This window comes from Nothoprocta perdicaria, unplaced genomic scaffold (assembly GCF_003342845.1).
Source record: "Nothoprocta perdicaria isolate Ctin4 unplaced genomic scaffold, notPer1 scaffold_273, whole genome shotgun sequence".
Classification (NCBI taxonomy): Eukaryota; Metazoa; Chordata; class Aves; order Tinamiformes; family Tinamidae; genus Nothoprocta; species Nothoprocta perdicaria.
In genome coordinates this window covers 152,548-176,724 of record NW_020455503.1, presented here as the reverse complement: position 1 = coordinate 176,724, position 24,177 = coordinate 152,548, and the positions used below count along the sequence as shown (strand labels likewise).

Sequence of the window (24,177 nt, the reverse complement as noted above, 5' to 3'; positions counted from 1 at the left end):
GTACATCAATTATGCATCATTTCTACTGATGGTTTTTAGAACAAGAAAGCAAGAACTTATTCAGAAATCTGTAGTCACTGTATATTTGAGATACTTTTAATTAGCTTTATTCTGGTTTTTAATTACTTTATGTTACAGCTTTATGGCTGATTGCAGCCCCAATTCTAGATATCTGCAGTAAGAAAGCAGAAAATACATATAATTATTCCTTGGAAGCTGCTGCTGTGGAAGATGATTGCTCAGCTTAGATAAATGGTCCATATTCAGCCAATAGCTGGTTCCATGTGTGGGTACAGTATTAGTAACTTCATAATAATTTCATGATGCTTCTTGTATGTGTGATCTCTCTGAGATATTCAATTTTGTCACTGATGAAAAGGAAAACCAGCCCTTGAGTTAGAGTTAATTCTTCTGAACTCAAAGAATACATCTCAGGTACAAAATTCAGACATTTTTGCTATATGTGTGTTCAGTTCTTAATTGACTTATTGGCTTAAAAAGCTCTTAAAAAGAGCTTTTTACCTCTTCTTTAGTCCTGTTACTAAACATTAATATATTTTAATACCTTTAAAATAGACATGTAACAAAAATATTATGGTTATATTTATTCAGCAATAGGCAGGACAGTGTTACTGCCATATTCCAAGCTCATTATTCACTTCGGTGGCCTATTCCAAATAACTTTCATCTCCTCTGCTGAAGTGACCAATGCAGAGGATCATTTCTGGAAAATTACTTTTTGTTTCTTCAAAGCTTTTTTGAAGAACTCTTGGTGGCAAAATCATGGAAATTCATTCTCATTCCAGATGTTTTTAAGCCTTCTGAGGACAAAAATCTTCCCTATTCTCCACACTATCTGTTTTTGAAGTCATTATAAAATGAATGTTATTTTGACAGCTTTGTCATCAGAGGCATCATCTTCAAACCAGAACTAATGCTAGTATCACTGAACACAAAGGACTGAATCTTGAGTATTAAATGCATTGACAGAGACTGTCTAATTTGTCTTTTCTCATCTTCAAATTCATTGAAAGTATAACTTGCAATAACTACCAAGAATTTCCACCTTCTAATTTTTTTTTTTTTCCGTGGGGCTTCTGCAATTGGATTTGTAAGTCCTGCATTTCACTGAAATTATTTTCATCAAAATATGTCATGAACAGTTTCCTAGCTGGATCTCACAAATAATACTTTCACATTCACCTTTTAGATGTCACTGATCATGTTCTTCGTATTGAAATCTTTTCCTCTTACTTTTGAATGTGTTTCTGCATTCTATGGAGAGCTCTCCTCATGTTTCCTTCTAAATTTCCTGTGGACGTTCTCTAATTTCACTTGCAAGTCTACATTCAATTACTGTACCCATGCTGATAGTCCATAGCAGAACTGTCATACAGATCCTTCTTTGAATACACTAATATTGAAGTAGTGGCCTATCTACATCATTTTATAAATGCCTCCCTGGCGAGTGTTGTCTTCATTTTGCTTTTAAGCAAAACAGAACATAGGCTGCATTATTATCTGTTGCTGTTGTTGACAACCTCGGTGAAAATGAATTTCCTGCAGTATCTTTAAAATGGTCTTCACTAACAATAAAATTCAGAAAAAGATCACTGGTGCTGTTCTTCAAGTCTATTTGAATTACCTTGTTGCTAATCTTCTAACTTTGATTATTGAAAAAAGCTGCTGTTTGCCTGACTCTTTTAAGTACTTTTCTTTTTTTATCTTTGTCTTTTTTGTCTCTTTGGTTTCTTACTTCCCTGCTTTATTAGCAACATTAGGCTATTCTTTTTGTTTGTTTTTGTTTGTTTATTTTCATATGCAGCCTCTTCCCTTGATTTATATGGCTAAAGTAGTACATTGTGTAGTTCAACTTGCAAAATACCATCTGCAAATAGGATTCTTGTGGTCTGTTATTTTGATTATGTCACACTTCTGAGTGTCCTTTTTTCATGCACTATAAGACCTGGAGAACTTTGATTTTCAAGTCTGGAAAAGGGGAGCTTGTGTTTTTTGGTTTTTTTTTGTCCGTAGGATACAGGACCCTAGTAATTATAGTGAAAGGCATATGGTCTGTGTTGGAAACCTGTCAAAATGCAGGGTACTTCATGTTGCACAAAACTCTCCAAACTGACCAGATAAAATACACAAGCTCCACTTTCTTCGCCTCACTCACCTTCACCTCTTTCACCACATAGAAAGAAACTTCAGCGAAGTAATCATCAAGCAAAATAGGGTGTGCTTTACTTGCATTTTTCAAATGTCCTGAATCCTGTGCTTATTTGTCGTTTATTATGCTTCAGTTAGTTTATTAACTTTTAGTTTAGTTTAGTTTAGTTTATTAACAGTTTATTATTTTTTTCTCTGTATCTATTCAGAAGAGAAGGAAGCAAACAGGAGTAATGAAGTGGGGTGCCATCACTTTAAAATTGATGGAGTAATATTTCAGAGCATCTAGGAAGCAAAAAAGAAAAACAATTTACTCAATTGGGGATACAGTTTCAGAATTTCTTCCTTCTCAGTGGTAGAATGATTACAATCTTGCTTGTATAATTGGTTGCTTTGGAAGAATATGACTGAGCACTCTGATGGTTACAGTGGATGCTGTCAATCAGCTACTCAAGAAATTACTAATTTGTGGTAATAAACTGCTTCTCCTTATTGTTCGGAAATAAAAGTAACAATGTCTTGTTTTAGCTATGTGTACCCGTCTAGTGGGTAGAAAATTTCTGTCCTTGTCTAAATAAGTCTAAATAAGAGTCCCAGGTCTTAAGGAGACTCTTTTTAATTCTAGTTTTAATCTTTCTGAAGGATGATTGGATTTATGGGTATTCTTAAAAGTGAAACATTAATCAATGTATTTTTCATAATTCTTTGCATGACTCGCTGTCATGTCAAAGGTCTATTTTAAACACAGCCCATGAAATAGATTTAAAATGCTTTCTAGTGATAGTATATATTTTCCCCATATGTAACTTCTTAATGGTAGGTTATAATTTATTCTCTAGTAATTCAAACTCTGCATAAAATATTACAGACCTCAGACTAGTTTTCATTTTAATGAAATTGGTGTAGTATAAAATAAAGTAAATGACAAATTATGATGCCATCTTGCTAATACTTCTGAAAGTAATTCATTTAAACTAGAATGAAACTAAATCAGTTAATATGTGGTAGAAGCTGCATTTTGTATTCTGTGAAGAAGAGCTGCACTGCCAATCATAATGAAATTTTCTTCACGAACACTGTAATTAATGAGCCGTGGTTTCCTACAGATTTTTGTCCTTTGTCAGCGCTGTAGTCAGTACTGCATTGCTGATGCAGGACTCCCAAATATCTTGCAGTTTCTTTCACGGGTTTGTGGGTCTAATGGTAACGTGTGGTACGCCTGCTTCTGAAGCTTGTGTGCAGCCTGCCTAGCCAGCGTGGTTGTGCTGCTTGGTCAGGTGGCTTTTGTTCGCTAGAATGGGGAATGTGTGGAATTACAGTTAATTTTTCTTTGTGGGAACACAGTTCTCTTCCTTCAGAAATCTTAACCTAATATTCTTCTCATGTTCTATGCTAAATTTTGATGAAATTGGCTGGAAGATATCTGGCAGATAACACCAGCACACACTTCGTTTTTCTTTGGAAAGCAGACTGAAAAGAATGCTCTGCCTTAACTAACAGTGCAAAGAACAAAATGTAGATGTGCTCTTTTGGGTTGTGCTCTTCTGTTCGTTTAGGGAATGATTTATGCCTAGTACACATAGAAAAATCTCATAGTGCTGATGTGTATACTGTTCAGAACTTCAGTGAAAATTGGTTTCCTGAAGAATCTTTAAGGTGGTCTGCAATGACAGTAAGATACAGGAAGGTATCACTGGTGCCACTCTTTTTAAATTGCCTTAAAAATGCTTAACAAGTATGAAGAATCTCTGTACAGGCTACAGTTGTGCATGTCATATGTTTGATAAAACTTGCTGTGGAAATAAAATATTAGTCTTCATTATTATGAGGTGCAGATTATTTTGAATATTTTGGAGAGAATGTTCTATGAAAATACTGTGAACTGCTTATGAATATATTACATACTGAGCAGAGCCAGTTTGTCGTTTAGATCTGTGTTTTAATACTCATTCTATTTAATTAGACATATAGACCATCATTCTGTGAATCGTATTGTGAAATGGTGGCGAGGTCCAGTTTGTGCATCTTAGTAATAGTCACATAAGCTCTGAATTAGGCAGAGTTCCTCTAGATTTTACTCTTCTATTGCAGTCAAACAAGGAATACTTATTTATTAAAAAAAAAAAAAATCCAGTCTCTGTTGGAAACTTTAATCATTCCAAGTCTGACAAGCATGCAGCTAAAATTTGGCAAAATGTTCTCTCATTATTAATGTTCTTTTTAAGTAGCCAATTTAATCCATCAATATTCAAAAAAATCAAAGTCAACTTGCCAATGAACTACGGACAGAATGCTGTATTATCAGGAAGTTTGCTGACAAGCAAAATTACTTGACTCTCAAGAATAAAAAATTTGTTATAGTTAAGTGGGCACAAAATTAATGGGTGTTAATTTTGGTAACCAATAACCAACTAACAGCCTTTTGACTATTTTGATGTGAAATTTTCCTTTTCTCATAGCATACCCATTATGGAATATTGTAGAAATTTGATGCTAGATACAAACAGCTGTTTTTATTATTTAGCCTATATATGTTAAGTGATACTCAGAAGTAATTTTTAAACAATATTATACTCAGTAGACATAATGTATACATATAGTATGGTGGTATGTGGACATAAGAGATTTTGTTACTCTTTCAGAATTCCTGGAATAAGCCAAAATAGCATTTATGACATTATTTATTTCTTCAGCCAGGAAAGAATGTTCAAAATTTTGAAGCAATCTTTTTTTCTTTGAAACACTACCAGGTAGAATGTCCTGGTTCCATTTTCATTTTCTTACAGCTAAGTTAACCAACAGTTAATTAGAATGAGATTCTTAACATGCTGTCTCTCCACTTGATGTTTAAGTATTTTGAAAATACTCATCAGGACACCATGGCTGCTTCCAGGGTGAAACAGCCACAGTATTTACAGAAAATTTCCAGTATTAAAAATATTTTTCTGTGTTTTTTTTGAGAAGATTCTTTAATACTTTATTTTGGGAACTGACAATAACATGGAGATTGGGAGATATGTGTACAGTGTTTGGACAAAATCAGGTTATAAGCACGTTGGGATTTCCATTGACTTAATGATTAAGGGCTATTTCATTGTTTCAGTTTTACTCAATAATCCTGTTCTTAAGGAATCTCAGCACAGAGAATTAAGTAACCCCCTATGTTTTATTGTACTGTGTGAAAACAAGAGGATCCTATAGTTTCACTGCTTGGTATTAATATTTACAATTAGTGCATTAGAGAAAAACATACTAATAAAAGAAGAAAAGGCCATCTGTTTCTAGGGAGCAAAAGCATTTCGGTTCTCTTTTAGAGTTTCAAAGTTAATATTTAAAAATAATAGCAAAAATATTGGAGGAATTGCAGATTTTTTCAGCTGTTCAGTTAGCATGAATTAGCATAATCCTACTGATGTTGACACAAGTTTGCTTGTTTCTATCAGTAGAGCTTAAATCACTATCTTCTACTCAGAGGGAATCCATATGTGTGTGTTTTGGGTCCTTCCTCCAACAATTAAATTATCGCTGCTCAGAAGTAAATCTATATTGATCTGTATTACTCAGTTTTACTTTTTTTCCTAGGATAAGAAGGACAAAGTCTCAAGGTTTGACACTATTCGTCACTCTATAGCTGGAATTATAAGATCTCCAAAATCCATGCTGGGCTCATCATCAGTAAGTAGTATCAACAATGTCATGTTGTGCTGTAGTCTTGTGTTTTTACACCTGAAGTAGATTCTTTTTTTCTGAAATACCACACATTCCAGTTTACATAGAAAAAGTTAGGCTAAAGTGGCATTATAATAAAATACTGTTCTGACTTTCAGTGGACATAATATTGTGACATAATTCTATGTCAGGAAAAAAATCATTGCAATTAAAAGAATTTGTATATTCTTTGCAGCTCCCAGATGTAGTGCTTCTAAGAATATAGTTTTCTGTGAGGTATTATTTATATCTATACTAGGTCAGTTGGTCAGGCATGTTTTACTCACATTGCAGTAATCCTTATATTTGCTATAGAGTTACCAGCATACGTACCTTTTTTTTGTTACTACTTTTACTGCTGTAAGAACTGGTGTTATTTAAGACATTAGTGATTATACATCTACCTTCTATTCCTAGTGAAGTCACTGAGTATCTCTTACTTCTAATTGGCTCTTGTTTGGGTTCACCAATGTATGGAGAATGTTAGTTGCTGTCCAACTATGAAAAACAGTTTATGAAACCAAATGACAACAGGAAGAAAATGTGTTTTTCATGACTTTCATTTACATATTTGTTTTCAAATACAGGCTTGAAATAATAGTTAAAATATTTGCTTATATATTTAAGGAGTTCACCATATTTTAATTACGTATCTCCTCACCCCCTAAAAAAGTGTTTTTCTGAGTTTAAAAGGTGACTGTGCCATCCTCATGAAAAAAAATATCCTAGGTTTTTGTTTTCAAAAATGTCTATTGATTTGTGGTCTTCTAACTTGAAATATCGATTCAAAATAGTGGTTTTGAGAAAATTTCAAAATAATAGTAGTGCTGCACCTATCACTGTTGGATTACAGCCTATGTATTCTAGGTAAGTAATACCTAGAGAGTAGTTGCATGAATCTACACATATACATTGCATTAATATAAAATGATTATATGACAATTATAAGCATAAAGGAAGAGAATAATAAATATGATAATAAGAGGAAAATTAGGACAAGTGTAGTTTCTTATGAGAACTGTGGAAGCTGTTTTACATACTTAAAATGCTATAGGAAGAGCTCTGCTAAAATATCGAAACATTCCTACAGAGAAATTAAATCTCCAATTTATCATTATCTTTGTATTATAGAAACTTCTAGTTGGTGTAAAAATGCAGCATTTTTCTTAATGAAAGCCTTGTTTAGATGTATCGTGTAATTTGTTATGATCTAAAAAATAAATTGTTTAAAACTACCTGTGTAAAAACATGGTGAAAACAGAACAAAATTTCAACAAAAGCCTCAAAAAAATTTTAGGATGAAATCAGGGAAAGGCAATGTTAAATTTTGTCAGTAGCTTTAATCAAAATAACATTTTAATTAAAGAATTTATCAGCTTCATTCTAATTATTGTATAAGTTCATATCACTAGTAACTCCACCACAGTTTGTGTAAACATGGGTATAAATATATGGTAGGTGGTATTAAAGAAGCTTTGGAGTATGTCTCATAGAAATGAGAGAATAATTGAGTCTTCTGAGGGAAAAGAAACAAATGTAGTTTAGATTACATACATTATTTCAATGAGCTTTGAAGTCATTAAATATACACCAGGCTGGGGTGGGTTCCTGTGTGTGGTGATTTAGAAATTCATTAGAAAAGCCTGCTGTGCATATATGGATAAAATTTGTTTCACGAATTAACACTCTGCTGTTAAAGTGGTTAGCTGCTCAGCTTGCTTCTGCTTGCAATTATGTAAGTGTGCAGATTGCTGACTTTTTAAGATGGTACTTCAGAGATATTATCTATCAACAAATACACTGTCTGAATATGAAAGGTGCATTATAAAATAATAATAATACGTGCAGATCAATTTGTTAATTCTTTTAGATAGAGCAATGCAAAATACAATCTGAAAAGAAGGGTAGAAGAAGGACCGCAGGACCTACCTGGCTTTGTACAATACATTTTAAACATAATGAATCTTTTAATGTGTGACCATATCTTGGGTTGGAATGTATTATTATTGTAAAATAGTGTTCTATAGTAAATTGGTGACAGAATTTTAATTAAAGTTTTATCTAATTAGAAAAAAAAAGTGGAGAAACCCTTGCTTTCTCAAGCAATCAGATTAGCAAATATCAAATTATTTGTTACTTACATGTTGTCACTTAAATGATTTACAGTTTCTCAGAAAGTAGTACAGTTACGAAGAAAAAAGAAAGAGGGAAGAGAAGGAGAAGACCATAGTAGTGTAATCCACCAAAGCTGGTAGATTTTGCCAGACAACATACAGATAGCTGTCTAAACTAGCAAGAGACATAAATTTAATAGTCTGAGAGGAAAAAAAAAAAACTGACACTGCTGCTCCTGAAATGAATAAAAAGTCTGAATGAATTGCATCTTAAATGCCAAGCTTTGTGCTTCAAATAAAATTAGTCTTTTTTTTTCGCTAGTGAGGGATTTCAGCTTGTCACAGACATCTGCTACTGTTTTTGGGTTAAACAGACACATCGTTTCTTTTATCTTAAATATATATTTATTTTGCATTTAATGAGAATGATCTCAGTACACAGTGATGCTCCATCTAAAAACGAGATTTTTTTTCCAGTACATTGATTCTATATTATAATTTTTAACTCTATGTATTTTAATTTTTACACTTGTTTTCAAATGGAATACATTTTTTCATAATAATTCTCTTTGAAGGTAGTTTAGGTCTAGGAGCATGTGGGAATAGATTTATCAGTTCTCACTAAGGCTAATGTCAGGGATGAGAGGCAATTCTGCAGGGAAATGTCTCAAAATATCAATGAATGTATTACTCTCTAATCTATACTTGTGCCCCTACTTACATGGGGAGAAAAAAATGTCTTGGTAAAATCCTTTATTTGTTTAAAGATGGAAAATAAAAACAAGTACACAAAATCTGAGCTCAGAATCTATGTGAAAAATACAATATTAAGTAAGCTATTACTTATTAATATATAATTTTCATGAATATTCTCTTCTCATTGCATTTCTTATTAAATTACTTAGTTTTCATCAAGTAATAAAACAGTACTCAATTTTTCATTTGACTGAAGACAGCAGCTTAATTTACTGTTGCAGGAGGCTCTCAAAGGCTGAGGGAGCTGGGTCTGTTCAGCCTGGAGAAGAGGAGGCTGAGGGGGGACCTGATCAGCGTGTATAAATACCTCAAGGGAGGCAGTGAGGAGGAGGGGGGCGGCCTCTTTTCAGTGGTGGGCAGGGATAGGACTAGAGGAAATGGCTTCAAACTGAAGCATCGGAAGTTCCACAGGAACTTAAGGAAGCATTTCTTCACTGTGCGGGTGACAAAGCACTGGAACAGGCTGCCCAGRGAGGTTGTGGAGTYTCCTTYTTKGRRRWYYTTWAAAMCCGCTTGGATGCAGCCCTGTGCCACGTGCTCTGGGTGACCCTGCGTGAGCAGGGGGGTTGGACTCGATGACCTCTGAGGTCCCTTCCAACCTTAAGCATTCTGTGATTCTATGATTCTAGGAGCAAGTCTCAATGTCGGTAACCTTATGTAGAGAGAGGGATGGAGATTCAGAATAAGTGAAGAGGACAATTATGCATATATAAAAAGTGAGATGAAATGTATAAAAATATGAAGGATATTAGGGCATTTTGCTCCTTTCATAAAGAAAAATATGCCATGAATTTAACTCAAGAACAAATGGAAATCTTGAAGAAAAAATGCAAAGGTGAAAAGTTTAAAAGTTTCAGCCCAAATAGGTTTCCTTTTATTTCCATATGTCTTTTTTTAAAATTTCACTAGAAGCTCAATATGCACAACATATTTTTTTTAATTCTCTTTCTATATATGTTTTTTAATAATTTACTTTAAATGTTGCTATGACTTTGTGTATAAACTATCAGTATCTGTATAAAAATGGGTGATAAATCTTCTCATCCCCAAACTGAAACTAGAAGAACATTGGAGGCCTAGAATGTAAATTTCTTTCAGTATCTTACTGATATTATTAAATAGCTTACTGTTACATAAACTTGCTAAGAAATCAATAGCAAGAGTAAACTAAGTTTCATGGTAGTTGCTTTTTTCCCCATCTTTTTTAAAGAGTAACCTTTTTTATATTGAAACAGTTTAAATCTCACTATAAAATATAGTGGAAATATTGATAGGAAGTGTAAAATTGAATTGCAATCAATAGCAAAATGATTATGATCTTGAATTTATACTTTTCTTTCTGGGCTTGTAGCCATGCAAGTCTGACTGGCTATACAGAAGAAAAATATACGCATAGCGATGTGTTCATACAAAGAAATAAAACCTACAATTTCAATAGCATACTAAGGAATAATCAATTACTGATTGCTTGCTTAGAGGAAGATAAAAGAATTTCAAACTCAGCTATGATTAACCCATACTCTTATGACAAAAAGATAATATTATGTAGTAGGCAGTTGGCAAAGATTTCAATTGTATTTTTCTTTTAAAGAAAATAAATATTTGTTTAAGCAAATTTGAAAGAATGGGAAAGATTGATATTAGTTTCATACAGAACACCATGGTTAGAGATTTCTAAAATCCTCTCATTTTCTCTAGCTATTTTTGTGTCGTAAAGGCTTCTAAGATATTTTGTTCTGCAATGTGATAATGATCTAGACAGTGATTCAGACTTGACCTACTTTAACATAGGCAGATGCTATTGTCTGATGACTGCATCTTTTGTAAGCTATAAAATGAGTTGCGTGGTCTTTTTTTACCTTTTGTGTGAAGATGTTGAACTAGTTTAGTGACATTGATCTGTTGTTTTATTCTTAAAAGTGTTTCCTATGAATTAGAAATGTGTTTGTGGAAAAGGTTTTGCTGTTCTGAGCCCTATGAAAATTTCTTGTCTGTGTAGGTTTGGGTCTGAGTTTTCTGTTCAAACTCTGCACAGTACATGTTAAGTAATATTTTATAATGTTCTGAAAGCTTATCTTTTGTTTGAGAAATTTCTGGAAAAATAAAAAACAAAACAAACAACAGAAACCATGTACCGATTAGCAGTGGTAAGGAGCTCTGATCCAGAAAGTATGTAACTATCAAATGGAAAACAGGACTGTCTCCCAGGCCGAACAGCATCCTGAGCCAGGGCTAGTACTGCCCTGTTACTGGTGCTGCACTATGTTGTACATAGTGAATATGTAACCCTGGAGTATGGCCTTGGCTCCCAGAAGTCAGGCTGTGCCATTTTTGTGCAAGCTGCTGTTATTTCTTACACAGTCCAGCTGAGACCTGAGTGTCAATAGAGCATATTCTGTCTAGTGGTGCTGGCTTAGTTGGTCTTGGATAGTTGGATAGCTCAGATAGTTCCTGAAAAGATCAGGGCTATAGCTTCCACTGTCCCTGTTGGAGGCTGTAAGGCCTCCAAGGCCTTGTAAGGAGGCCCTGTTGTGAGGCCGTGTTGGAGGCTGTAAGTCAAGAAGTCATAGGCTTCTTATCTTGGGCCTGTGTCTAGTGCTTTTTGAGTTCCTATTTCTTCCCGATGTGGTTGGGTGAATTGTCTTAACCTGATGGTCACCCTAGGGTGACCTTAAGTGTGCTGATGGCCAGCCCCTATCCATGCTACACTATGGCATTTTTTTCTTGCATGCATCAATGGGATTTTTTTTTTCTCTTGATGCATCCAGTAGGGCTTGATGATGTGAATGAAACCCTTGTTTCATCTGGGTGGAGCAACAGCTGAGGTTCACTTAAAATTGTAGGTTTCCTTTTCTGTCTACCGGCAAGTTAAGCAGACTTGCCTGGGACGCATCCTGTGTGCTCAGTCCATGATGAAAAATGGATTCTATCACTTTGTTCAGAGATGAGCTCTGGGATTAATGATTTTGAATGACCTGAATATGGCCTGAATAAAGGCTTCTTAATCTGTACAAATAAACCTAAAGCATTCACTTGAACAGAATGGAATACTTTCCAAAGCGTTGTGTTGAAGTAAGTAAATTTGTTAAAATTAATAATAAATTTAATAATAATTATTAGCAATTAATTAATCATTATTAATCATAAATAATTAATAATTAACAATCAGATAATAATAAAATGATTAATTTAAACAATTAATGTGGTTGGTTTAGGTCCTAACCTAACAGGTTAGGACTCACTGTCTTACATTTATAAGAGTACAAGTGATTCTTCTATGTTATAGTGTAAATGCTAGTACAAAAAAAGTACAAAAAAAAAAAAAAAGAAAAAGAGGCTTTTAGAATTGCTAATTAGCTTGGAGTAGGGTTTTTAAATTTTATGGAAATAATTTAGGCAATGCAAATGTACTTGAAAATCGCATTTTATTATGTCTCATAAATTCCTCTGCAGATAGAGGTATATATAGAGGTATGCTTTGTTTTGAATTGTTAACAGCATGTCAGAACCCATGGGAAAAATTGATATTTTGGCTTACAAAAAAAAAAAAAAAAGAAAATTATTTTACCATTTTATGGATATTTCAATTAGCTTCTGATATATGTATGTATTTGTGTGTTTATACATGCAAACTTAATTTCTTAAGTGTTAAAAAAATGACCAACATTCTTTTAGATTAATTAACCTTATCTTTGTTTGTTAGTAGGAATATACCCAATTATTGCTGTTTGTCATGTTTTTAATGTAAAGATGAACTGTATTTTTATGGTAACATTCTTCTTCTATATCCTTTCCAAGTTCTTTGATGTAATATCAACCACTGAGAAACCATTGGCAGAGCAAGACTGGTATCATGGTGCAATTCCAAGAATAGAAGCCCAGGAGCTGTTAAAACAGCAAGGAGACTTCTTGGTGCGAGAGAGCCACGGGAAACCTGGTGAATATGTCCTTTCTGTGTTTTCAGATGGACAACGGAGGCACTTTATCATACAATATGCTGATGTACGTCTCTGATATAGTATTAAATATTCAGTTCAATGCTAGGAAGTTTATTATTTCAGCTAAACAATTTGGGATCTACATAATTTTCATTGACATTTGGATATAGCCTTTATATGAAATATGAAAGCTATAGGGATATGTTTTAATCAGTGCTGAAATCAGGGGAAAGGTCATTTCAGGAATGGAAATAGGAAGATAAATATGAGATTATTCTACATCTTTTATTCTTCGCTGAAAAGCCAAAATGTTTCTGAAAATGCTACTGCTATCTTGTGTACATTTAATTTACGTATAAATTTGCATACATTTAATTTTTAAACCTGTTTTCACAGTTGGTGCTTATTAGGCTTTTTTAAATTTAAACTAATTTCCACTGAATCTCCCTCAGAAGTTGAAACATTCGTCTAGGAGGATATAATCTATGATGTTTTCTATGTAGTCAGGAGTTCAGGTCCCTGGTGCTGTTGAGGAGCATGTTTTTAGGCTTTCTGTATGTTTTGTTTATGAGAACATAAATACTATTGAGTATGCATTCACATGCATTTTTCTTCACCTTTCTGAATTTCAGATTCATTCAAACACAACAGTGGGCATAACACTGCTAGAAATGCCTCTGCTTAGGAGGTTGCAATAAAATATGCCATACTCAGTCAAACTATACAGACAAAAGCACAAATTTGCTACCTCAACTATGTTTACAGTAAATTCCAAATTTCTAAATTCCCAGATGATTCAGCCTACCATATTGTTAATGTGCAGCTGTATTTCGTTTTAATGAAGAGCAGTGTTATTGTTAGAATTTTGTGAATTTGGAAGGCTTCTATAAGATCAGTGAATATGGACAGTAGTCTAGATGCATGTTTTTGTTAATTTACACCTGGAATTTTACTCCAGCAATTAACTCTGACCTGAAGTCAACATTTGTCATATTTATCACCTTAATGTATTTTGGTGTATCAGAGTGTTGAATGGGAAAACAGTAACACTAAAACCACTCATAGCTATATGCAGACATTCTTAAAAAATGGTCAGTCCTCTAATCCTCACACAGCAGGATTAAATACATGCTATGTACTTTGTACGGTAAAAAGCGTTTTGTGTAGGTGTCACATTCCAGTTTGGTTTCCAAAAAAAAAAAGAGAGTCAGGACTTTGAAGCCTATTGAAATAAAATTGTGGGTTTTCTTTCTCTCTTTTTTTTTTTTAAATTCCTTTTCGTATGCATTTTTCCATGAAAAAAGTTTAAAAACTCTTTAGTCCTGTAATTTCATTACTTAGAAATTTAAATTGAAATGTAAGACTGGTACTTTTAATATTGCCTAGCTTGGACAGTCCAAACATTATCAGGTCACTAGAACTGTCTGCTTGTATATTTAAGGAAGAAATAAACTGTATTAACCTTGAAAAACAGTTAATAAATGATAGGACTTTTGTGGTCACCTGACGGGATGGACTGGATCAATGAACTTTTCAGTAGGGAGGTTTGCTACAAGTGAAATGTGAGAACTTGTTTTTCACGCAGTGATTTTCAAAGTGTGGAATCTGCCTTTTGTAATGGACTAAATTACTCTCTTTCATCACTGACATGTTTAATCTCTATTTGCAAAACTTTTCTTCTGAATCAAAGACTGCGGAGTAGAAGTATGATATGTACTTTTCTTTAATGGTGTTCCTTTAATTACATAAGTATTGAATAGGATAAGTTTTGTGGTAATTCTAAGTGCTAGATTCCATAGCATTTGTTTGATTAAATTCTTCCATTCTTCAGCTTTAAGCGTGGAATTTTGCAGCTATCATTCAAAAGTAATCACTACTGTCATTGATGGTTTGCTATTTTTGAGGAGTTCTTGTTAAGTGATCTTAATTGTGGCAAGAGGTTATTGAAAGAGGATGCAGACGAGTATCACTGGCCAAGCAAACCGTACTAGTTCGCACTGAAAGAAACTAGGGAGATGAATGCCAAAAAGTACTCAGATTGAGAAAGCACCTTTACAGTGGACAGCCAGGAGGAAGATAAAAATAGGTGACATGACCATGTTTTCATTGCTAAGAGCACTAGCACGTTACAGGAAGCTGATGCCTTTAGCTCTAATGAAGAGAAATGTGGTATGATGCATTATGGTTTTTTGTTCTTGTTTTTAAAAATGCATGCCACTGATGGTTCTCGTTGCCCAACTGAGTAAATGAACCTCAATAGTAAAAGCTTCTATGGAAAATATTAAGAGAGCCTGCAATGTTGTTATGATGTTCAATTAGATAATTAAGATTAAATAAATTTCTGAAAAGCATAGAAATGGAGGGGAAAAAAAGGCATTTTATTTTTCAACTTCTCTATAAATTGTGAGTGACTTGCCCTTATTTTCAGTTTCTGTATCACAGAAGATTTTACTGGTATACATGGCTTATACAGGCCAATCATGGGTCTTCTTTCCATGCCAGGAATTTGCTAATTTTTTTCAAATTCTACGTGTAGTAAGATCTGACTAAGTTTTACTTGTTTACTAGGATGTTGGCTGTTTAATGTCGTTTTTAGCCTCACATGCTTTGGAAGAATATACTTATGAAAGTGCACATATATACTTTTTTCTATTTCATAATACTTTACTTTGTCAATTTAGGTACCACAGATTTTCTTACCTTTTGAAATGCCAGTGCCTTTTTTTATCTTTAAGAGTTTCAATCAATAGCTATTTATTATGTTGCCTTAAATGAGAGATTCCATATGTTGTGAAAAATTACCTTCCTGATGACCATTCTATTTAGTTCAGTAAAAGTTGTATTGGTTTGCTTAATAAAGATATTTAAGTCTGTAAATATAAACTTAACTTTTGATTTGGTTAGTAGTGATGAAAGCTAGGTAATATTCTTTTGCAGCTACTTCTGTGAATTCTTACTTTTGCAGAAATAATTATTTCATTTTACTTCCATACAGAATCAGTATCGTTTTGAAGGAACTGGATTTCCAACTATTCCCCAGCTCATAGACCATCACTATACAACAAAGCAAGTCATTACGAAGAAATCTGGTGTTGTTCTGCTGAATCCTGTGGTTAAGGTAATGCGTATATTCTAAATATTCTATTAAACTGAAAGTATTTTGGCATTGGTATTCTTATTTAAAATATGTTCGTTATGATCCCAGATGGAAATACTAAGTGTCTTGTATATGATCATGTGTATATGTGATCAGGTCAACAGATTTTTTTGCTTTGCTGCTGTCACCCTGTGCTAAGTCAGTGCTCTATTTTTATTATTTCAGAAAAAAAAAAAAACAGAGCTATTCTCCTGGCTTATTAATTTTGATTAGTTTTAATATTAACTAACAGAGAATTTTAATACTATGGATGGTGCTAGTCATCATTTTTTCTTGTCGCTATCTGCTAATTGCTTGCAATTGTTCTGATGCAATACTTCCTTCATGTTTTCTTTTGTTTATGTTTTCCCAAGTGCTATCCATCCATTAAATTCCACTGCACAGGCTCTGTGTTTGGTGATATGATTTCCTTTGTGCTGATGTGCTTCAGTCTTTATATTCAAAAATAATTCCTCTCAAGTTCATGAATTTTTCAACTTTCATCCTAATAGGATGCATGATGGATACATAATGGTGTACCCTACTGATACTGGCAGAAGAGTGCTACAAAGAGCAAAGAGTGCTAGTCGGCAGGAAACTTTATTGTGTGTTGTTTTATACACGCATATCAGACACATTGTATGCTTTCAAAAATGAGATCTGAGCTACTCACACTGTGTGTAAAGTTAAAAAAAAAAAAAACACAAGGCCAACATTCTGAAGCTACTAAGACAGTAGTGAAAAGTATGTTAAACAACTTCAATTGTTTTAAATCAATTATTTAGAGTTCTTTTAAATATGTTAGAGCTTTGCAACAATTTTTATGCAGCATGTGACATTTGTTCTCCCACATGATCAAAATCAGTTACTGAAAATAATGCTTTAGAATTAAGAAAGTGAATGTTTTGAGCTTTTGTTTTTAATTTTCACAGTTTTCATGCAGGGAAGTGGAGACATTTTAAGCATACTTATTTTTAGCAAGGACATATGTACTCTGACACCTAGGGTTGATGGTATTTTATGCGTTGTACACTGTTATCAGTGTGTCTTTGATCATTTCCTTAAAATTCATTTGACATCTGTAAAGACTCCTTTTTCTCCCTTCCTGTTATAGTTGCAAAGCAGTCTTTGACGTTTTGGGCAATCTTTAATCTTTTTATGCAAATTGCTGTCCCTGTAATAACTTATTTAGAAAGTAAAAGTTATGCATGACAAAGAACATCAGAGAAAAAATTATGCTATGTACTTTGCTTCTGCTTTTCTTTCTTTCAGCAATCATTTATTTTCCTTTACCATATTAGCAAAATTAGTGTTCACCTTCTGTGACGTTGTCCTTGAAAGGAACAGTCTTAATTGTGCCACAAAAGGCTTGTCCCACATCCCGTTTCTTGTAGACCAAATCTGCCTGCTTGGAATTTTAATGATATAGAAATAATTGAATTTAAATTAGAAAAGCCAAGGGCATTAAAAAGATATCTGCAAGTGATTTTTTTTTTAAACGGAAAAGCTTCTCATTTATATTTATTTATTATCTTATAGAAGCACTTTATGCTCCTGAGTTTGTTACTGATGGATTGACTGGTATGTAAAAGGCCTCAGAGTAACCTCACTGCATCCCCAAGGTCTTTATTAATGGAAAAAAAATAATACTATTCTAAACATACAAAATATATTTTTACTTTCTAAAATGTTTTACCTCATATTGTCGAGTTTCTTAAATTTCATGAAATATATTTCATATGCTTAGAAATCTATACTTTAGTTTTAATATGAGAAAATAAAATCATTAACAAAATCACAGAATCACAGAATGGCTGAGGTTGGAAGGGACCTCTAGAGATCATCTAGTCCAACCTCCTGCTCCAGCAGGGACATCCAGAGCACGGGGCACAGGGCGGCATCCAGGCGGGTTTGGAAGATCTCCAGAGTAGGAGACTCCACAACCTCCCTGGGCAGCCTGTGCCAGGGCTCTGTCACCTTCACAGGAAAGACATTCTTCCTCACATGCAGATGAAACATTTTCATTTGAATATGTCCTTTCCAACCTTAAGGATTCTGTGATTCTATGATTCTATGTCTGTTTGAACAGAAATGAAGCTTTTGAGGTGAATGTCCTGACCATTGCGAATTAGAATACGTTTCCATCGCTGAGCAATCTCAAAGGATGTAAAATTTGGCTGCTTTCAGCTGAAACAAAGGACAGGTGCTAGTGGGAGTTCCGTTGTCAGAAGCAGTGAAGACTTCATCTGGGATACTCGCCTATCCCCTTAATGTATCAAATCTTCAGCACCAACGGCTTCATTCTGCACGTGTCCTGCTACTTCACTAGTTGCCAGTGCAAATATAGCTGTTGTTTTCTCTACAGCAAATTAAATTCTAAGGTTATGAATTTTTGAAGTGATGTAGTTTTTGCTAGTAGCTTTCATTTACAAGATCTGAATCTTTTTTTTTTTTTATCACAAAAGAGCCTATGAAATGACTTCAAGCGTTTTCTACACAGAGGAAAGTGATAAAGAAATGTAAAGAATGTTGATTAACCTGACCAGAAGTGTTAAAAAAAATACATCTGCATGGTTTGGTATAAATTTAAATATTGGTGAATAAAAGTCTGCAAATGACATGAAATTCCATGTGGATTTGACAATCAGCTGCAAGATAGGATATATTAATGAGTTACACCTGTGAAAAAATAAATTATGAAGAAATAGAAATTGAAGTGAGAAGATGAAAGTAGACAGATTCTTTTCAGTAAAACACAGTCAAAGTTCTGACATGACCTGATTTTTTTTTCCGCCTCTGAACCATTTTGAGTTGTATTTTGTATTTAGGATCCAGCCTAATTTAACTTTCAGATGAGCTTTTAAAGATTTAAAGCATCTCAGCCTGTTGGAGTATTACAAAACTAGCACTTTCGCCTTCAGCAGATAATTAGCTTTTGGTTAGCTTTATGTGCTTCTTTTTCCTGACTTTTCCCCCCTCTTGGTGCTGTTTGATTTTGCTGTTTGTTTTGTTTTGTTTCCTTTTTTCTTTTGTTTAAACAAACTGAAATCCATTATGGCAGAGAACATGTGATCTCATGGTGCAGGCAGCACAACTTTAGCCAAGTTGTGTCCTGTTGAGCCAGCAAGGGTGAACTGGAGGAATTCAAGGAGATGCTGTTGTCAGAACTTTGCATAGGGAAGACTTGTAGCATCTGAAGTAGTATGGTACCCACCCACATGAAAAGCCTCACAGAAATGCTGAGAAGGACCGGTTGGTCATAGTATAAGCTGATTTTTGACCCCAAATTTTCATTCTTATGGCCTTTATAAGTCTAATGTGCATACTTCTGAATGTTAAAATATACCTTGCATTTTCATTAAGGGAATAAAATACACAATGAGAGGTGAGAAATTATATTACTTAAAGATAAACTGATAGAAAATTATTATATTCATACACATGACTTGAATGCAGCTATCTTTTGCCACTCATTTACCATTCAGTATCATTATGGTCGTGCAGCGGACATATTATTCATATGCAAAGGAAATCAGCAGTATTTTTTAATAGGCTAGAAAAATTTACGCAAGATTTGGATGTTCGTATAAATAAGGAGAGAGACATGTGAGTGCGTGGGCTGTAAATTGAACAAAAGGAGTAATCTTGAGTAAAACAGAAAATAACATTTAGATGTGCTTCACATTTTTTTCCGAAAACAATCTAAAAGTGAAAAAAAAATAAGCTAAGTTTATGAAGTAAGAGGGGGAAGAAGTGGTAGAAATTATTACTTTGAAAAATAAGTATGTGGTTAAAAGGAAAAATATTAAATGGATCGTTTTGGAGTAAGTGTTTTTTGGCTGACACTACTCACTGTGAGAACAAACTACTCACTTTGAGAACAAACTACTTCAATTAAAGCATGCTTCAGCAAGGAGCCATTTGGATTTACCAGATTTTATAAATAACCTTCCCCACATGGCTATGAAGATCACAGGCCTGCCTTCATTTTGAAGATCTGTAGTTTTGTAAGTCATACTTTTGTGAAATACCTGTAAAAAGCAGGTCTCTGCACTGAAGGAGTTCCCATGTCTTCATCACAAGCTGTGTAATCAGAACCTTTAATATAGCACAGTAGTAAATTTTGATTAAGATAGGGTATGATTCCAACAATGAAATCCTTTCCTGTGGAAATAGCATCCTGGTTTTGTTATGGATTTTTATTCCACACAGATGTGAGATTCTGGCATTTTGCAGTAATCATGTTTTTAATGGAATTATAGTTACAAACTCCATTTCTTACTTAGTATAGGCTTCTAATTATGTTGTTCTTGGTCTTTGATTTTACCAGGCAAGTCCATGTGACCTGTTAAGTAAAAAATAATACTTTTTGGCTGACAAATACAAGAAATCACTGAAATAAAATGCAGAATCAAAGGTTCAACAGGTGCAACATAGATTAAGAATTTCAGTGTGTGCTTTCAGGTATCTCTGTAGAGTTACAGTATGAGTTACTTACAGTTCTACGGTATGAGTTGCTATGAAGTAGCTTTTAATAGGTAGTATATTGTCCCTTAAAAACTTGAGCTCCACTAGTTGCAATGGAGTAAAGATGTGAAAAAAAGATATGATGGTGATATGAAGGTGAAGGTGACATGAAGAACTAGAGGGAGTGACCTCCCTTGGCTATCAGTGACATAGAATTCAGAACTATTATAGATTTTAAAGTAAATCATGAGGTTAGCAATCACTTTTTTCAAGAATGATACTGCAGCAGAATTCCATAAAGGTATAAATTTTAAAAGCTTTTTGTCTCCCTTCTCTACAGAAGTTGTCTTTGTTCATGTTTAAGCAGTTGAAGCATATGGTCTGTCCAGAACATACTGAGCAAAATAATTATTTTGGAATAAAGAAGGGAAGTTATTCCTTACCATTTCAAAACAACATTTTCTTAGAGGCTCAGAGGGATGGCCAGGAAATATTTAGTATTCTGATCATGAAGAATTAATATGAACAGATTTTTCTGTGGAACAGCTGAAGATACGCAGCATAGACGTTTTGCTTTTGTTTTCCTCTTGCCACTGTGACCAGAAGATACTAGGGGAAAAAAATTAATCTAACACAGTATTGTTAACAATGGCAATAGTAAAGAATGAAATAAGATTTTTCTGATTTGTTTTTCCTCACATTAGAGAATCACAGAATGTTTGAATGTGACCTTTGGAGATCATCTAGTCCAACACCCCTCCACAAGCAGTGTCACCAATGGCACGTTGCACAGGATTGCATTCAGACAGATTTTGTGTGTCTCCAGAGGAGATTCCACAGCCTCTCTGGGCAGCCTTTTCCTGGGCTCTGGCACGCTCACAGGAAAGTTGTTGTTCTTCAAATTCAGGTGGAATTTCTTATGCTCCAGTTTATGGCCTTCCTATCACTGGCCACCAGTGAAAAGAGCCTGGCCTCATCCTCTGATATGCTCCTGCAGGTCTTTATACACATTGGTAACATCATCTCTCAGCCTTCTCTCCTTAGCCTTCTCCAGGATGAACAGACCTGGCTGTCTGAGCCTCTTGTGATAGGATGCATCTTCCAGTCCCCTGATCATTTTGAAGCCTTGTGCTGGCCTTTCTGTAGTAGTTCCATGGCCCTCTTGTACAGGGGAGCCCAAACTGGACACAGTCCTCCAGACGTGGCCTCACTACAGCAGAGAAGAGGGAGCGGATCACTCCTTTTGTCCTGTTGTCTGCAGTAATCCAGTTGCTATCCAGGATCCCATTGACCTTGGCCCCAAGGGCACACTGCTTCTTCATGGTTAATTTGTTGTCCACCAGGATGCCCAGGTCGTTCTCTGCAGATTTGCTCTTCAGCTGGCCAACACCTAGACTGTCCTGGTACATGGGGCTGTTCCTCCCTAGATTCCAAATTCTGCACTTGCTTTTGTTGCACTTTATGAGTTTCTTCTCCACTGAGGAGAAGGGGCGCTGAGGGCTGAGGGGGGACGAGGGGTGCTGGGGGGTCGCTCTGTCCTTTTATCCAAGTAATTCATGAATAGGTTAAACAGGATTGGACTCAATACGGACCCTTGAAGAACACTGCTGGATACAGGCCTCTAAGTAGACACCGCACCTCTGACTACAACCCTTTGAGATCTGCCATCCAGCCAGTTCTCAATCCATCTCACTGTCCTCTTATCCATCCCACACTTGTATATGAAGAACTTGCCCACGAGAAGGCTGTCAAAAACCTTGCTCAAGTCAAGGTGAAAAACATCCATACTCTCCTATCTAGCTAGTCATTCCAGCATAGAAGGCTATCAGGTTGGTTAAGCATGATTTCCCCTTGGTGAATCCATGTCAACTACTGCTGACCACCTTGTCCTCCATGTGCTTAGAAAAAGCATCCAGGATGAGTTTTTCCATCACCTTTGCAGGGGTTGAGGTGAGACTGATGATTGGCCTGTATTTGCCTGGGTCCTCCTTCTTGCCCTTTTTAAAGATTGGTGTCGCCCTGGCTTACTTTCCAGTCCTCAAAAACTTCTCCTATTCTCCCTGATCTTTGAAAGATGATGAAGAGCGGCCTAGCGCTAATATCTGGATGCTCCCACAGCACAGTTGGGTGCATCCCATTAGAGCCACTGGATTTGTGGGTGTCAAGTTTGCCTCAGTGATCTCTAGGTTGATATTTCTCAAGCAAATGCAAGTCTTCCTTTCTTCAGGCTTTCTCTCTTGTCTGCAGGGTCTGGGCTTTCAGAGGCATGGCCTTAGTGAAGACTGAAGCAAAGAAGGCTTTCAGTTACTCTGCCTTTTCTGTGTCTTTTGTAACCAGGACCCTACCACATTCAGCATCGGGCCTCCTTTTCCCTAGTCTTCCTTTCGCTACTGATGTGTTTGAAGAAGCACTCCTTGTTATCTTTGACATCTCGTGGCAGATTTAATTCCAAGTGCACGTTAGTCTTCCTGATTGCATGCTATATACCCTGGCAGCATTCCTGTGTTCCTCCCAAGAGGCCTGCCCAATATTTTCAGGCAAATATCAGCTGTGCATTTGCTGATATCCTGATATTTGCTGATAGCCATAGATGGCTTTGTCTTTGTATTGGACATTGCCATAAGTACTTAAACATATTAAAAGTAAAAAGCTTGTTTACCTTTACCATTTTTCAATGCAGGTTAATTATGTGGAATTTATTGTTTTGTTGTTTTTGTTCATCATAATCCAGAATGTCATTCAATACAAGTTTTATTAACAAGTAAATATTTATGTTGAGATAACTTACCATATGTCTATATGAAAATGTGTCAGAGACATGAGCAATGTGTCATTGCTATATTTCTACAGAGGTGGAGGACAGTATGTAATAGTTGTTTTCTCTGTCATGAAAGCTATTAATGTTTTTCATATGTGTATGTTAAATTATTGCTTAGAGTGACATTGTTAAAAATTGATTTAACTTCTCTGGATATAAGCTGTCTTTCATATTCACATATGTGGCAGAAAAATATGAAATACGTAGTTTTCATTTCTTTACATATAGAAATATGAAGTTTTCAGTGTGTTATGTGGGTTTTTTTGGGGTGTAGCATGGCAATAGATTTTTTTTTAATGGTGATGCATCTTCCTACTAAGTAAGATTTAATACACAGAACACCAAGAATGAACACTTCTACTGCTTACTAATAAAATGGATATTATGGCAAACAAAGTATATTTAGGAGTATACAAATTGCCTTTGAAGAAGGAAGGTTTTCTCTGTAAGTCTCATTTATGTCCATTTCTTGAATCCAAAATGGACAGTATAATGTTAACCATTTAGGTAATATAGGTGTAGGTATTAAGTATAAAAATAAGGTCAAGTTGAAGTTGTCTGTTAAAGTGAAGACATGATTTCTGTTACTACCCATTGCACAACTGGGGCATGGAATGGCCTTGTGTTGCTGTGAAAAACTTCACAATCAAAAGAATTAATTCTGTTTTGACTTGTCACAGCAGTAATAAAGCATTCATTTTAATAGTCCATTTACTTTGAGGCTTTTCTCTTCAAAACTTTAAACAGGACTTTAAAAGCGTATTAACTACTCCCTATGTATGAGTTCTATTTCTGTGTTTTTATTGTGAAAAAACAATGAGTTGAAATGCAGACTTTGCAGTAAAATAGGAGAAGTTAAACTCTAGGGTATGAGTTACATGTTAACCTGTGAAGTGCATGTATTGCAGTTCATACATGAAACAGGTTCTTTTTGATAGGTCATTGGAATTGGGTTCCTACTTTACCTTATACTTAAATAGGTGCAGCAAGATTAGGGAATCCTCATAAAAAAGAAAGTCTTTTTTCTTTACAATACCAGATTGAAAACATACTCCACTCAGCTGGGAGAGT

General features: G+C 34.8%; 1 protein-coding gene across 2 annotated transcripts in view; it reads left to right on the top strand.

The window, feature by feature from the left end:
* The window catches only part of FER (FER tyrosine kinase), a 140,884-nt gene that overhangs the window by 50,459 nt on the left and 66,248 nt on the right, over positions 1-24,177 (top strand). Inside the window, exons 10-13 of one of the 2 annotated variants that reach the window (XM_026040982.1) lie at positions 5,752-5,844; positions 12,546-12,749; positions 15,681-15,803; positions 16,334-16,391. In XM_026040982.1, the coding sequence (XP_025896767.1) occupies positions 5,752-5,844; positions 12,546-12,749; positions 15,681-15,803; positions 16,334-16,342 (429 nt within the window). In that variant the 3' untranslated portion in view covers positions 16,343-16,391. Of the gene's footprint in view, positions 1-5,751; positions 5,845-12,545; positions 12,750-15,680; positions 15,804-16,333; positions 16,392-24,177 lie in introns of those variants that run through there. The other variant, XM_026040981.1, reaches the window with a different exon arrangement.